This window comes from Chenopodium quinoa, unplaced genomic scaffold (genome assembly GCF_001683475.1).
Source record: "Chenopodium quinoa cultivar QQ74 unplaced genomic scaffold, ASM168347v1, whole genome shotgun sequence".
NCBI classification, from domain to species: Eukaryota; Viridiplantae; Streptophyta; class Magnoliopsida; order Caryophyllales; family Amaranthaceae; genus Chenopodium; species Chenopodium quinoa.
This window is the reverse complement of record NW_018744143.1, coordinates 514,884-530,861: the sequence shown is the minus strand read 5'-3', so window position 1 is coordinate 530,861 and position 15,978 is coordinate 514,884. Positions and strand designations below refer to the sequence as shown.

At 34.3% G+C, this 15,978-nt stretch overlaps 2 protein-coding genes across 2 annotated transcripts; both read right to left on the bottom strand.

Moving 5' to 3' along the window:
* Positions 1-954: 954 nt before the first annotated feature.
* LOC110693157 (organic cation/carnitine transporter 4-like) lies at positions 955-7,898 on the bottom strand. The gene is made up of 2 exons (XM_021870279.1): positions 7,193-7,898; positions 955-2,703 (listed from the first exon to the last, which is right to left on the bottom strand). Exons 1-2 carry the CDS (start codon positions 7,599-7,601, stop codon positions 1,517-1,519), a joined length of 1,596 nt encoding a protein of 531 aa, XP_021725971.1. The 5' UTR covers positions 7,602-7,898; the 3' UTR covers positions 955-1,516.
* Positions 7,899-9,310: 1,412 nt separating this feature from the next.
* Positions 9,311-13,670, bottom strand: LOC110693156 (chitin-inducible gibberellin-responsive protein 1-like). Its single transcript, XM_021870278.1, has 2 exons — positions 13,418-13,670; positions 9,311-11,419 (listed from the first exon to the last, which is right to left on the bottom strand). The coding sequence occupies exon 2, from the start codon at positions 11,327-11,329 to the stop codon at positions 9,593-9,595; it is 1,737 nt and encodes a 578-aa protein (XP_021725970.1). The 5' UTR covers positions 11,330-11,419; positions 13,418-13,670; the 3' UTR covers positions 9,311-9,592.
* Positions 13,671-15,978: the final 2,308 nt, after the last annotated feature.

Sequence of the window (15,978 nt, the reverse complement as noted above, 5' to 3'; positions counted from 1 at the left end):
TTTTGTTGGTTATCGGTACAAACGACCATTGGTTTTAAATATTGGTTTGGTTTTGAAAGACCTACTTGTATAATGAATCCAATTTGTAGGTTGATTTGTTTAATTTGATTTTGGTTTATTTGACTTCATTTGAGTTGGTTTGACTTTTGACTATCTTTTAAGCTAAATAGACTTTGAATTAAGCTCGGAAGATTTAAAAGGTATTGAAATTGTCTTTCGTTGTCAATCTTTCAAAAAATATTTTAGTTGTCATCATAGTGACGGTAATGTTTTATTAATGTTCTTAATTGACTTTGTTAAAGGCTAAAATGGGGATTTTAAAATAAGGGTTTTTTTTAAGGGTGTTACACATTCAATGTTAGAGAAATTGAAAGATCTGTGCAGAATTATTTTAAATGTGGGTGTTATAATTAAAGTACATGAATGAGCCAGAAAAAACGTAATTTAGATTTCACTATAAAATTAAGTTTTTCCTGGCTCATTCATGTACTTTAATTATAGCACCCACATTTAAAATTAGTCTACTCTGATCTCATTAGTCATCACATAACCATTAGCATCGAACAAAGTTTTATTGACAAAGCCCCAAAAATGGCTATAAAATTTTTAATCTCTTGCATGAAAACTTCCAATATGTAATCAGTCAATCACATTATACCCGAGTCGCAACCTTTGATAGCCCTTTCAACCCCAATAACTTTAAATCTAGTTAAGGTAACGAGACCTATACATACATCGCACATACTCCCTTTGTCCTTCAATGTTTATCATATTTATTTTTTATGGGTTCTAAGACCACGCTTATGCATTAAAATGATTTTTATTTCTTTATATATAAAGTAGATTAATGAGAATATGTGGTTAAAGTTTCCCTAAAAAAACAAACGGGGAAATAGTAAGTGACATATAAAAGGAGTAACTAATGGACATTCTTTAAGATTAGGAGACCAAAGCTTTAATAATAATAGTATAAGTTTAGCATCAAACATCTACAATATTCCATTATACAAACTCTATTTTTCCCCTATCATCAAGGCCAATCAAGGGTATGAAAATGGATTACAAAGATACTCTTACCTAGATAATTAAATTAGTTAAAATATTTTATATGCTAGGACATAGAATGACAGATTTAAATTCTTCAAAGTTAAAATTATAAAGGAAGTACCATAGATTACCAAGTGCATGAGCATAAATACCTCATTGGAGTACACTTCTTGCCAATAGCATCTAGCGATACCTCATCCAATCATTTTCAGGACAGCCATTGCCTTACATTAAGTGCGTAATGCATGCCAATGACTTGACTTGACTAGCCAACAAAGCCAACGAATCTACTCCTCTATTGATGAGTACACCTTTGAATTGTAATGGTAATTATTTATTTAGACATACTTAAAACTATCAAAAAGATGTTACATACTACATAAATCTACTCCTCTATATTATATTAGTCATTCACCAGAAGAAAGAAAGAAGAAGTTGGGGGTATAGTTTAAGTTGCTAAAAATTGTATTTATGGCTCAAAATCTGGCTTCTCCAGTTCTCCCTCCTCCATACCAGCCATGGTATCATACAAAGGCCGATTCAACGTCTCAGGCAAAAAAAATCCTAGCAAACCACCAACGATTCCACAAACCGAGAATACGATGAAGGGATATGTGCTACCCATCACCACCACAAGCGGGGCTAAAATTGCTCCCATGTGAGACGCTTGTGTAACACATCCTAGGGCAGCATTTCGTACAACCGTGGGGAACAACTCTACGGTGTAAATAAACAACAAATTATAAGTTCCTGCCATACCAAAAATCCCTAATATACCACTTATCATACGTATATTCTTCCATATTCCATAACTCTTCATCATGCTCCCTAACAAACAGAACACCCCACTAAACCACATTGTCCCTATTGTAAGTGGCTTCCTTCCGAACCTATCCAACATAATCGCGGTTAATGTGAAGGCAGGCATTTCAGCAACCGCGTTGAGAAGTACATTGAGGTAGAGGTTGGTGTCGAGATTAACAACATTTAGACTAAGTCCATAGTACACAACCGCGCAACAAAAGTTGATCATAAAGGCTAAGTAAAGGCGTACCCTTGTGATGGGTGACTTTAGGACATCTATTAAAGAGCCCTTCATTGCCTCATTTTCTTCAAGAAATGAATCCTCTTTAAGAATTCCGACATCATTGTTCTTGTTAGCATTATCGTCTAGGGTAAGCTCCACGCCTTTTGGGATAATAAGGCCATTAGAATGTGCCATTTGACGCATGACTTCCATTGCTTCCTTGGTTTTTCCTCGTACAAGGTACCACCTAGGAGACTCCGAGAGGAAAGGGATAACGATTGTGATGAACACGATGGAAGGTATCGAGGATGCAACATAGAGGGATCGCCATGATGGGAACATGTAGGCAACTCCGGAGAGGAGAGCAATGCCCGTTGAGAAGAAATAGAAGGTGGACATACCGGCAACCCCACGTTTACTTGGTCCTATGGGCTCGGTGGCTAGGACAAATGCACACATGCCCACCCCACCGGTGCTAAGACCACTCAAGAACCGGAGGAGGGTGTAGACGACGTAATTTGGAGAAAGCGCGGTCAGACAACCGAGGATCCCGTTCAAGAGGCATATTATGGTTAGTGAGCCTTTTCTTCCTAGAGATGAATCCGAGAGATGACCGAAGACTCCTGCTCCTGTAGATTAATCAAAGTTGCAATCAAAATGAGACTACATTTTTTTCATATTGGAAATTGAGCATGTATGCCACTATATAACAAATAAAGTAGTTTGTCCGAAATCTGTTAACATATTATTAATTAGTAGTTCAAATTACACTATTAACGTTACACTCATTTAACATGTTAATTTCGGACTCGAGTATTAACACAAACGAGGTTGATATGTAGCCACTTGCTAGTTTCCAAACCCAAAGCCACTTAAGTGAAGAGTTAGCAAGCAGACAAAAGGAGGCAAACAAAGGAGCACAAACCAATAATAGGCAATCTTGTAATATTGGTACGGAGTAACAGCCTAACAAGTTAGCATGTGATGGACTGCTTATTGAACATGGAAAACTATAAGCCACTCGATAGGCCTCTAACTTATACTAGTACGTTTTTTTTTTTTTAAATAATTTACATGCTTACAATTCATGAATAGTAGTTTTAATTCACGAGAATCAAACTTAGATCTAGCCAACTTAAACCATATTCGGCTAGCCTTATCGAAATTGTCTAAACTAGATCCAATCAACAAAGACAACAAGATTCTAATTTACATTGATCCAATCCAAAAATTTCATAGATATCTTGATTTATCGTCTGTAGAATTAAATGTCTAGACTTGTTTAATAGATCGATCTAGTTTAAACCTAAACATGACCCATAGCGAATGAATATAAATCGAGCCTAATGTATTTGTCACTTCTCTTCATAGTCTCATATATTTTCGAAGGAATATTAACTTACTAGAAGATGAACAATATGAGTAATGCCAAATGATCAAAATCTACTAACTAGCCTAAATTAAACCCAACAACAGTGAATTTTTTCCTAAAAAAAAAACTGAAGTTAATCAATTGAGTCAATGTTGGCAATTTATGGAATAATCTTGAAGTTAATCAATTGAGTCAATGTTGGCAATGTATGGAATAATCTTGATTCGAATATACTTTTGTACTCCATGTTGTTTAGGATAAGGTGTTATTTAAGGTATAGTACATCAGTACAACTGTACAAGAAATGAGTCATGCAATCGGTACAACTTGTGACCACCTTAATAAATACAAATTCCTGCTACTAGCAGGAGTGGCTAGATGCAGTTAAAAGTATTGAACCACTAGCAGGCAGCCGTAATCATTCAAAATCTCCAAATCTCGTGATTATAACAAAACATAACCAAATGATTCGTCATTTAAAGTCAATACGGAACATATTAACCCATATCAAACCCAATTCAATTGATCTATTTAAGAAACTTAACAGTTCTTTGATACTAGGCCGTCCTCATGTAATAATCTTTGATACTAGGCCGGTTTCATGTAATGAAAACTGTCTAATAAAAAATGCTCAAATAGAGTATGTAGCAAACAAAAAAAAAAAGAGACGGAATGAGTAGTACCGACTATGAGTTGCAGTTGGATTCATAATCTTTAGACTTTAGTTTAACGAGTACGACCAAATGACCAATATCTATCTCATTATGAGGGTGTTTGGGAGTTAGAGGTTTGAGGGAAAAAGAGAGGTTTGACCAACTCAAAAAGCTAAAGTGTTTGATAGTTAGATGTTTGGAAGAGAGTTTTGGGATGAAAAAGCTCTTTTTCAAAAAACTCATATTAGGAGCTTTTGGGAAGAGCTTATAACTTTTTGGTTATTTTATCTCTAAAACAGCTAACAACTAATTGTTATTTACCAAACAGTTTTACACAAACAGCTAATATAATCAGTTAGTCAAATCAGCTATCACAATTAGCTAGTTAAATCAGCTAACTCAATCAGCTAATCTCTAACGGCTAACAGCTAACTCCCAAACAAAGCCTATGACTGAAGATGTTCATTTTGTCACACCCGTCAATATAACAAAGTAGCGTACATTGACGTGTGTTTTTTACAACCAATCCACCATAACCCAACCAGTTAGCTACTTATCTAATTCTCATCATGTAGAAAATGGAAACACTTCGTTTCATGTCAATCGTTACATTTTTTTTAAAGAAAAAAACAATTTTGAAGCATTTTTTTTTTTTAACTCCACATTAGTTTTAGGATTTCCCCTAGGATATGATTATTTTTTTCCTTTTTCTTAAGATCGACTTTGTATGATTTTATTCTCTCTGTCAATTATTTAAGTAGTACAATTATTTTATACAGAGCATTTATTTAAAACTATAAGGTTGTAGGATTAATCTCACTAAAGCAAAATGGGAGTGGTGATTCTCTAAGAATTCCCCTGCCTCCGAAACACCCTCAAGCCACCCCCCCCCCCCCCCAAAAAAAAAAAAAAAAAAAAGCCCTTAAGTGTCCTTTATATTTATGTAAATCCCCATTTTGCCTCTTTGGCCTTCACTCAAATTACATGTCCACCGTACTATTGCAATCAACTTGAAACACAAGGGATAACACATATATGGATAACAAAATGAGAAGTTGAAATATGTCATAATTCCAATTAGCAAATAGCAAGACTATTCATTATTGCTTATCTAAAGGAACATGTCTTTTTATACAACGTGCATCATGTGGATCTATCTTCTGACATTGTTAATTTATCACCAAATCAAACAATAGATGTCTAGCCAATGCCATACAATAAGTAACATAAATTCATGATGATAGTTTAATTTGTGGAAGAAATTATGCATTTATAGTTAAGCACTCAATAAACTTAACACGTTAAATTATCATGAGCTAGAATAAAGTACTTCATATTAAATGTCTAAAGAATGATGTCAAAAAAAATGTCCAAGGAATAAACATTTTCACTCGGCCCCATAGTTTTGAACGTGTTGAAGTTGACTTCATAGAATTAGCAAGCACAAGCACAACATAGTGTTCATGCCAACATGTCCAACTTGCAAAACAATGGAATTTTAAGGTACAAAGGAATATGCTTAAGTTTAATTGGTAGCATCATTATAACTTTGGACGATTACTTGTTCATATGTAAAAAGACATCCAAACCAAGCTTACTTTTTCCTTAAAATAAATAAACTAAGCATACTTTCATTCTAATGGAATATTCTAGTTTAGGGATTGAAAGAGTAAAGAGTGAAACAACTTTAATTTGATGATTCTAGTACTTGTGATGGTTGTGTGCAATGGGATAGAACGTCATGTGAGATGCAATTTCAAATGGAATTTAGGTTGCAAGTTTGTACAGAGTAACACATATACTCTGCATATTTCTTAAGAACAATAGTCACATTTATTAATTAACGGTGGCTCAAACAAAAAAAAAAAAAAAAAAAAAAAGTTGTTTCATGAGGTACTTTATTTGATATAAAATGAGTCAATTTGATAATAAAACCCAACCCGCTCAAATTGATTCCATTAATTCATTATGCAAAGACCTATTAAAACAAGGATTAAGCTATTAAAGTACATATTAGCATATGGGTTGTACTTAATTTATAAAAAGATTATAAAAGGCCGTAGTGAGGTCACAAGAAGAGAGCAAACATGCCTTCTAAACTTTCGACTAGGACTAAAATCTATCTTAATTTAATTTATTAGCTAGATTCTGCTAGGCAAAAAAAACAAGATCCCTAATCAAATCATATTCTCTTATACAAATTAATGTTGGGTAATACAATTTATGTATAGTTTTGTGAACAGCAATTAACAATTACAGAGTAATATTTAATATCATCCTAGAAAATTAATTACTCGATCGTTCGATTCATAGCAAATTTTGCGGGAACAAAAGGGACCAACAACTACTTAAAAAAACCATATTTTGTTTTGGTAACCCTTAAAATAAGCAATATACAAACATTCGAATGTGATATGACTCAATTAAGAGTATTTGATATTGCATATTTCTGATCTAAAGTATTCCCTAAGTTTCAATTCTATTATAATTGAATTGTACTTAAATAACATGTTATACTTGTTCTGTTGTTCGCACCATCTTTTAAAAACTTACTCCGTATTAATTAGGACTTTAAGAAATTAAGATTATCTAATCAACAGTAGTAGCAGGAATTATTTCATAATGGTTCTTTAAATTACTCTTACTATTTTCATGAGATCTAGTGAAGTAGTCATGTGCATTTTAATCGATTCCAATTAACATCTTGACGATCATCATCAATTATATGCAATATTATTAAAAATTAATTAAGAAAATATTACACTTTGGAAATTCATATTTAGAACAAATTCAACAAAATCAAATATTTTTTTTAAACTCTAACGTTAAAAAATCGTTACAATCATGTAATTTTGACTAAGTTACATAATAAGTCGGCAGAATCTAGAAAATCGGAAGTAATAATAATTTGAAGAAAGAATCAAATACTCTAAAAATCCATTATTATTATTATTGTTATTATTATTATTATTATTATTATTATTACTTGGCAACGGATTGATTTTATCAATTTATCACCAAATACTTAAATTTGATATCAAAACAAGATAGAACTAAAGTAACGAAAGATAAGGAGAGTAATATTATGTGTACCTATCATGCAGCCGAAGAAGAACAAAGATTGCACCAATCCAACCTTATACTTCTCACCACACACCAACCCCCACTCGGCCACCGTCGAGCTACCGGGCCCATCAACCCAATCCCACGAGCCCGATGGTAGCCCACAAACCTGGGCCTGGACCGGGCTGCAGCCCGGCCCGGTGCACCACCACCGCGGCTCGCGATCAGCGAAGATCATAACCATAGTATGAAAAGCCTCTAAGGCCCAAGCTAAACTCGTTAGAACGAAATGTCTTAGCTGCCACCTTCCGAACTCACCGCAATATTTAAGAAGCATCTCATCAATGGTGAGCTTCTCTGGGACGTTGGATTTCCCATTGGCCGGGAGAATCAACGGCTGTTGGAGATCCCCGAGTACCTCGGGGGTTTGAGAGGGCATTGTTAATTTGTATGGGGTTTTTTTGGGGTTATGTTTTGTGAATAGTTCGTACTTATTTATAGTGCCTTGTCTCAAATTTGTAGAAAGCAGAAAATCTGGTTTTTGTATTTTATTTTATTTTTATTTATTAATTAAAAATAATACGGAGTAGTAATTTAGAAAAAGGATGTGTCACGTGATAATGGGGTGTCCCTCAATAATCGTGGGAAGATCGTGATTATGAAGCTGATTCTGAAGGAAATAGATGATCCTATTCCTATATAGACTCTTGATTTTATTCTAAGTTTTTAATGTATAATCTTATTTGAATTCTTTATTAATTCCAATGAAAATAATATCTTGGTTTGATTTGTGTAATTTAATTCACAATTATAATCTTCGAATTATAAGTGCTCTAAAATACTTATGCTTAAGTATTGATCTAAAATTGTGGAAAGAGCCAAAGAGTGAAACATTGTTATCATTTAAAAATATAGGGAGTAGTTTTGTTTTTTTAAAAAAAATACATATAGGGTAGTTTTATTACTAAGTACAGAATAAAATTATCGTGAATTCGATGGATTGATTCATTTGAATGTGGTTGATTTAGAATTCTTAATAAGTGTTTGAGGGTAACAACGCAACATTTTGAGGCTGAGATTGAGATTCTGGGTACTTAGTATTCAATATCAATAATAGGTGGTAATAAATTATTATTTATGAATTTTTCCCTAATTTTGGGGATCTATTAGGATATGTGTGTAATGTTTTGCTCTCTTTCCTTTTATACCACATTAAAATCATTGGTTCAATCTTACCAACTATGTGAAGACTTGTGATCTAAATTCTCCCTTTAGGCCCAATTCTATTTACCTATTTTCATTTGTTGTAGGATGAATAGGTTTAGAATAGTTTACATAAATGTTAATAACTCACTTTAACCTCGGACAAAGTCTAATAAGGGTTAATAAGAGTTATATTACCTAAATTCAACTTAAATTACAAATAAAAATAAATTACAATAAAGTTCACATAAATACAAATCAGTTGAGTATGTCGCACCCTTTAGTCCCTTGAAGTTTGCTTAGGGCTTTAGTTGATCTAGGGAGTAAAATGGATAATTATGAACCTTACTTTTGTTAAACTTAGTTTATTTTGATATGTATAGCCTTACACGAAAATGGTAAAGATCATGTCCTATTGTCTCTTCTTTTGTTGTTTGCTTTCTGTTACAGTTAGTCAGTTACCCTGTTGGTTTGTTTGTGCTGCGTAGTTGGTTAAAATTCCACCTTATGACACAAGCAAGGCACAATAGATCAATTTTGCTTCTGCAAGCTCTTAGCACTATTATTGTATTTGCATATTTCCCCACAAAAAAATGTGACACTAAACCCTATTAGAGTCATCAAATACTTTTTGGGCTCAATAATCCAATTTTCATGTGGGATTTTGTCTAAAATAGTAGTTACAAACCATTGCTTCTTTCTAAAATGCGGCAACTTTTGTTAAACATTCAAAAATAGTATACTGACTTGTTCCAAACGGAGCTTTATTTTTCATAGCGCTCTTCACTATGCAGGATTCGAAGGGTAGACGAACTGAAATCAGTCCCAAAGTTTAGAAAGCTTCGGAAGATGGATTATAGAATTGCATTCATGTTAACGTTGAGCTTTATTTCATATCTCAGAAGTACTTAAAAAAAAAACTTCTATGTATGTGAAAAAGTAACTGAAAGATAACCAAGCAGGGATTAAATAAACTGTAGCCTATTATACAACAAACTATTATCTCACATATGTTAGTCCTAAACATTAATACCCTGCATCACACTGTAAATACAACTATATTGGACATCTCTACATAAAACAACAATGGTGAGAAGTTCACACTATCTCATACAGAAACTCGGCGTCATTGCTAAGTGAAAAGAATTCTAGAGAAAAAAGAATAAAATTTGATCAGTTACTTTTAACTTCTGTCTCTTCATTCTGTGTTTCTTCCTATCTGTATGATCAATGCCAAGCTGAAGCCGAGATCAACATCCTGTCTTTCCAACCTAATAGCATAGCGCCGTCTTTCTCTACCAATGTATAGTGTTCAGAGTAACACCGAAGTAGTCCTCTTATCACAGAGTTTACGTATGAACTCAAAGGGTATTGCTGGAACCCAGCCATTGTAAATCTCGACTTCCATTTCCCAAAAAGCTCATGACGCTCTACTCTTTCCTTTCCCTCACAAGCGATGACATTAACAATGTCCTTGGCCAAGCAGTGTTGCTCCACGCTGATCCGTTCCTTCCTATCTCGAGGCATTGTCACATCAATAGACTCGAACATTGCTGAGTAGTAATTGAGTGCTTCTGTGAACCTAGTCAGGAAAGGGGTAGTATTGGTATTCGACTCTTGCTCAACCAAAGTGGTTACCTTAGGAGCTAGTGATTTCACCATTCTTAGGAGACCATCCCTTGGGTTGTTCACATCAACACTCTCGTCAGGTGTGTGGTGGAGTTGTAAAGGGAAATTCACTGCCAAAGCTTCTCCAGGCCTCACATCGAGCATTTCCCTTGTGACATCAGGAAGAAAAACTGGTACAGCATGAAACTCAACTGGTATTTTATACTTTTCGGAGAGAGCTGCTAAGCGTTTCCCCACTGCCTCCAAGCTAGCACCTCGAGCATACTGAGAAACGGGATCATCAATGCCTGTAATTCGTACATATGGTGCCCCACCAGGTCTTGCAGCCAGGGCTTGCAAGAGAGTCAACCATTGGGTTCCTTGAGCTATCTGGAAATCTACGATATGTATGCGATTTTCATTTCTGCATGCTTCCGCTATAGCTCCATTGGCAGCCATGTAGCCGAACTTCAAGTAAGGACATATTTCATAAAGGATGTGCATGTAAGAAAGCAGATCTTTTCCAAGGGGCTCTTTACACCTAAGAGCCCGGTAAATATTATTTCCAGATGATTGCTTCCTTGCTACTAGCCCTTCAATCATATAAGCACCAAGGCGTTGTATTGGTTGTCCTGAGATTGAGACTTCTCCCCTTGCTTGTTCAACTAATTTCTCAAAATCGTCCATTCTGTTTTCGGATAATGCCCTTGCACATTCAATTAGCAACTCTTTTAGATTGCCAGAAGGAATTTGAAGTTGCTGGATTTCTTCTTCAACAGCCTTGTGGCGCTTCTCACTCTGACCTCCTTCCTCTGATCTTCTTTCCCCAGAAGGAGATGATGACTGAGCTTGAGCCCCAAGTGAACCCTGTGGCTCCCGGTTCCAGGACCCCAATCTCTGACTTGGGATTTGGGGTTGTCGGTTTCCTCCTATTGCTTCATCACCCATAAGAACAGTCTCTAGCTCCTGCAAGGCATGCCTGATGTTCACTTCATAATCTGTTTTATGAGCGAACAAAGTCCCACTAGAAGTACGTAGAACAGCAGTCTGATGGGAATCTTCTGAAGGACTTGAGTTCAACCTTTGACAGTAACTGGTAGTTTCAAGGGATGAATTACATGAAGGGCTTTTTCCTGAGAGACTCTCACTCGAGCTGTGTTGCTCTCGGCTATCACTCAATGTAGTGACAGTATCACAATCGAAATGAGGTGAGAATGGTGAACTTGGAGAGTTTCTAAAACTGAACTTCAGCGGTCCAATTATTCTGTTTGGAATTGGTGAAGAAGTATGCTGAGAAGATATATAGGACGAGTCAGCACCAGTAACATTGTATCCCACAATCTTGTGTGAGTCCATGCTATAGCATAAGCTATAGCCCTTGTATGTATTACCAGTCAATATTGAAATCCTGTGGTACAATATTTTCCTCCGAGCTCCAATACCGATCTGTAATTACAAGGCATTACAGTTGGTAAGCAATGCAAACACCCAAACTGAGAACTCATAAACTGAACATTCAACAAGGAGATAATAGACTGTATTATAGAAAATGTCAAGCTTTCTGATAAAACAAACAGGTTAATTTTGCAAAATAACTTAAACAAATACAGTAATTATGCGAAATTGTGAATAAAGAAAAGGACAAGACAAATCGAGCTAACACCAATTACGGTTCACATAGTAACTCATTAGTCATACTCAGTACCATTGTAAAAAAAGAAGAGAAACTAGGATAGGTATGGAATACATGCAAAACCTTTGCAACTATAATTTTCTCTCCACAAATGCACAGAAGCAAAACCACAACATTGGCGTGAACTTGATGTGTTAGATTACAAGCAAGAGAAACTTATTGATATCTTAGTCAGCTACACTTCAGATTTATTGATGATTTGACGCTTTATGCAGTTACACTTGAGATTCATTCACTTAAATTTATTAAAACATCAAAAATGAAATCTTTAAAGAAAATTTAATACAGCTGCCTAATAACCACGGACATACAAAAGCAAGAAATAGCAACAAAAGAAACTTACAGAATTCTAACCGAACAACTGCTTCATTTAAGGCAGGTCTAAGGCCAAGTAAAAAGTATAAGAAATCATCAATTGCTCTCCTAAACAAGGATATGAGTTATTCTCTTCATTACCATCTAATAAGTCCCTACACTCCATGGTTCATACCTTGACATAGACAGGAAACTCATGAAAAGACTAGGTAGATGGTCTTGCTTTATGTTTTAGACCTTAAGCCCTCCCAATAAACTTATGTTAGAAAGAAGAAAAGAGGATAGATTAGCACTTTAGCTTCTACGGAGTATATAACCATCCTCACCAACGGTTACGCTCTAATGGAGAGGAAAACGGAGAGAACCATTCATGAACTATCGCCTTTTCAACAAAGATCTCTCTCCAAAACTTGAACAGATTATCATAACTTGAACATTTCCACAATTTCAATTAATTGATACCAACTATGAATCATTTCTTACCACTCATGAAAGAACATCATGCTTTTTTCCCCTCTCCCTCCTTAATTTCTTCACTTTTTCCGATTATCCCTCTTTTCGCCCCGAACCACCAAAGGCAAGGAAGCTCTCATCTCATTTACAACAACTAACAATACAAGATTCTTAGATTCATAATCAGTTTCCTAACATATCTTTTAGAAGATAATTACAACTAAACTAATGTCTAGTGGTAAGATAAACTCGTGGCAATTTACACATCAATAACTAATTTTATTACTCCTCATTTTTTCAGTCTAAGCAAACGCACCCACCCACCCACCCACCCCCCAAAACCAAAAGATGTATGAACACATTTCATCCATTTTGAATACTAACCATTTTAAAATCAAATGTTAGACTAATCGTTTATCCAACTTTTAGCATAAAAATTTCAATTAACTCTTCCTTTAAACAAGAAGCCAAGGGATTATATCCCAAAATACATACCACTCAATTAATTAGAATAACACTCTCACAAACTTGTCCAATTTAGTTGTCACATTACTCTTTCAAAGTTACACTATTTGACTATTTCATTCTCACATAGTCACATTACTTGTTTAGTTTACACTATTAACGTGACTATTAATTCCGGATAAAGAAAAAAATCAATACCCACAAGTGTAAATCTCACCCAACAAACTTTTTTGGAAAAATTTGATTCTTTGACCCCTGTTTCAATTCTAAAAAAGATACCTTTATTCACAGAGGATGCTCTGTTCGAAAAATTAAGCTCAATTAAACTCAAAAAAAATTCAATCTTTACAAGAAATTCCCATGCAATTAACAAAATAACGAACACCCATATTACAAAATTGCACAAAAATACAGGTTATATTATCTGGGTCAGCAAAATTAAACTAACATGAAAAACTCAAATAAAATTATTAAACTAAAAACTAAATTAGAAAGATTAAATTAAAGAGAAGTAGTACCTGAGATTGGAGGAATACAAGGGTCAAATAATGATATTGAAGGAATTTGACTAAGAATAAAATTAAAAATAAAAATTGAAAAGATTGGTTAGGAAATGAAGAAGATTCAAAATGTGAAGAAATGGAAGAATAAGGATATTTATATGAGGAGGAAAGGAAGGAAATATGTGACCGCCGACCACACGTTGGAGTTTCAAGTTTGAAGTTTTGAAGTTTGAAGTGTTGTTGGGAGTTTTAAGACTACACTAGATACATTCATATATCCAAGCACCTTCCTTTCTTTTTCCTTTTTTATTTAAATAAATACTTATAAAATAAATACTCCGTATACAGTAAATTATAAAATAAATAAAAAAATGGAAGTGTTTGGGTTTCACGCGCCTTAGTTGGGTTGGGATGATGGTTTATTTTAAGGGTTGCACAAGTGGTAATTTGGGTGAGTGAGGGATATTTTTGCAATGTAAGGGTCATTTCAATGTCAATATCTTCCTTTTTTTACTTTATTTATAATAAGTTGATTCCTTGGAGAAATTAGGTACCACAATCTGTTCCTAGTACGGCTGATAGTTATTCTGTTGATTTTGAAGTAGTAAATGGGTTGTTTGGATTAAGTTGGATATAGGATTGATTATGTTCCTATTGTAAATGGCTAATGTGAAGATGATATTAAAGTAATTCAATAAATCCAATAATCCTTTCACAGTATGGCTAATAGCTATTAACATTTGATGTTCATGTTGCAATCAAAATAAGTTCATAATGTTCGAGTTGTATTTAAAATAGAACTAGTTTTACAAAAATTCACCATTTCACTTCAGAAAAGATAAGGCTTATTTAAGTTTGATCCACAACAATAATAAGCTTTATTAAATATACTTTATAAATAAGTCCTGATAAATGAAATCAAATAAATTCTTGTTATAAGTTTTGTTAGACTTAGCTTTAGCTACCGTACAAACCACCCTCGTCTTTAAATTAAATTCTTCATAAGTGTTATTAATATTTTTCTAAGCTTTTTAACATACTTTTAAATGACAATCATGACATAACCTTATACCCTTTACGGCTTTACACTTAATAATTTATTTATTTATTTATTTATTTTAACCCTACTTCATTCAAACTTTCTCCAATCTTACTCAAATTGCAACTTTGAACAATCCAACTCAGAAACCATTTACAAAATAACAAATTAGCGTACGTGAAGGATGAGGTTACCTCAACCTCATACCCGTAATTCCCATTCCCACGTCTAACGCGCCTTTCTCAAGCCCGTGGTATTTACATCACATTAAACGTATGTGAAAACCAGGTGCCATTGCCGTGTTTGACTGCTGCCATTCACGTGTCATGCACGTGATAAAACACAGGGTGTTATTAAACATTTTAAATCTCATAATCGAATGCCACGTATGAAGGGTGATATCCCACTTTTACTTTGACTTTGACCTGACGTGGTACGCGTCAAGCCCTTAGACAGGTCTTGTTGGACCCCACCTTCCTAACTTTTGCCTTTCTTTTACCTTTTGTATGGCCCCACCATTGATAATGAACTAATTAATCATACTTTAGGTAGAAATATTTCATTTTTGTTTTAGCCTTTTTTTTTTTTAACAATTTATTAATACGGCATATTACCCACCAAATTAAATATTACGGCGCATGGAGTTTGATAAATGCATTCCTAAGACTTGATTATAAGATTATATTCCCTTCATTTTTTTTAATACTTGCTCCACTTTTAATTTTTGTTCATTTTTAAATATTTGATCTATTTCCTTATTTAGGAAACTTTTACAATATTTAATTCATTTCCCTCAACTAATGGACCCAATATAAATCGTATTGAAAAAATTGAAAAAAAAAATCTCACTTTTGCCACTTATGCTCAAAACAATCCCACCTTTGAGTAATCTAGAAATAATTCCACCTTTGGCCCCCATTTGCTCAAAACGATCCCAGGATCGGTTTATTAAATTGGTGACCACTTTTAGAAGGTGACTTGCCATCTTCTGATTCGTTGTATTTTTTTAATAATTAAAAAAATAAATAATAATAATAATAAATAAATAAAAATTAAAAAAAAAAACAAAAACAAAATTAAGAACCGTTTCCCCTTCCTTCTTCCCTAACCTAAACCAGCCTTACCGGAGCTTGCCCCAACCCCTTCCCTAATCCCCAGCGCCTCAACCCCTTCCCCAATCCCCCACCACCAGCCACGACCACTGACCATCACACCACTACACCCCGTGTAACACCCACACCCCACGCAACTCCATCACACCAATTCAACCACCAACCGCATTTCGCAGCAAAATAACAGATAAAGTATATAAATTACTTGACTTGTAAACACTATAATCATCATCATTACTATCATTATAATTAACATTATTAATGTGTTCTTCTTCTAATATACTTTTAACTAATAATCTAAGCCCTTTTTTCAACTCATTATCTTAATTGTATCTCTTTCTGAAACCATCCCTGTTTCTGCCATCCAAAATAAAATTTTGTTTATTTCAAAAAAATTGAAACCTAGATCAAATCACACACCCAAT

Bases quoted from the DNA above. Each gene is read 5' to 3' on its own strand.
- LOC110693157 (XM_021870279.1), bottom strand. From the start codon at position 7,601: ATGCCCTCTCAAACCCCCGAGGTACTCGGGGATCTCCAACAGCCGTTG. The intron at 2,704-7,192 runs GTACACATAATA...ATTAATCTACAG, and splicing joins CTTCTTCGGCTGCATGATAG to GAGCAGGAGTCTTCGGTCAT.
- LOC110693156 (XM_021870278.1), bottom strand. From the start codon at position 11,329: ATGGACTCACACAAGATTGTGGGATACAATGTTACTGGTGCTGACTCG.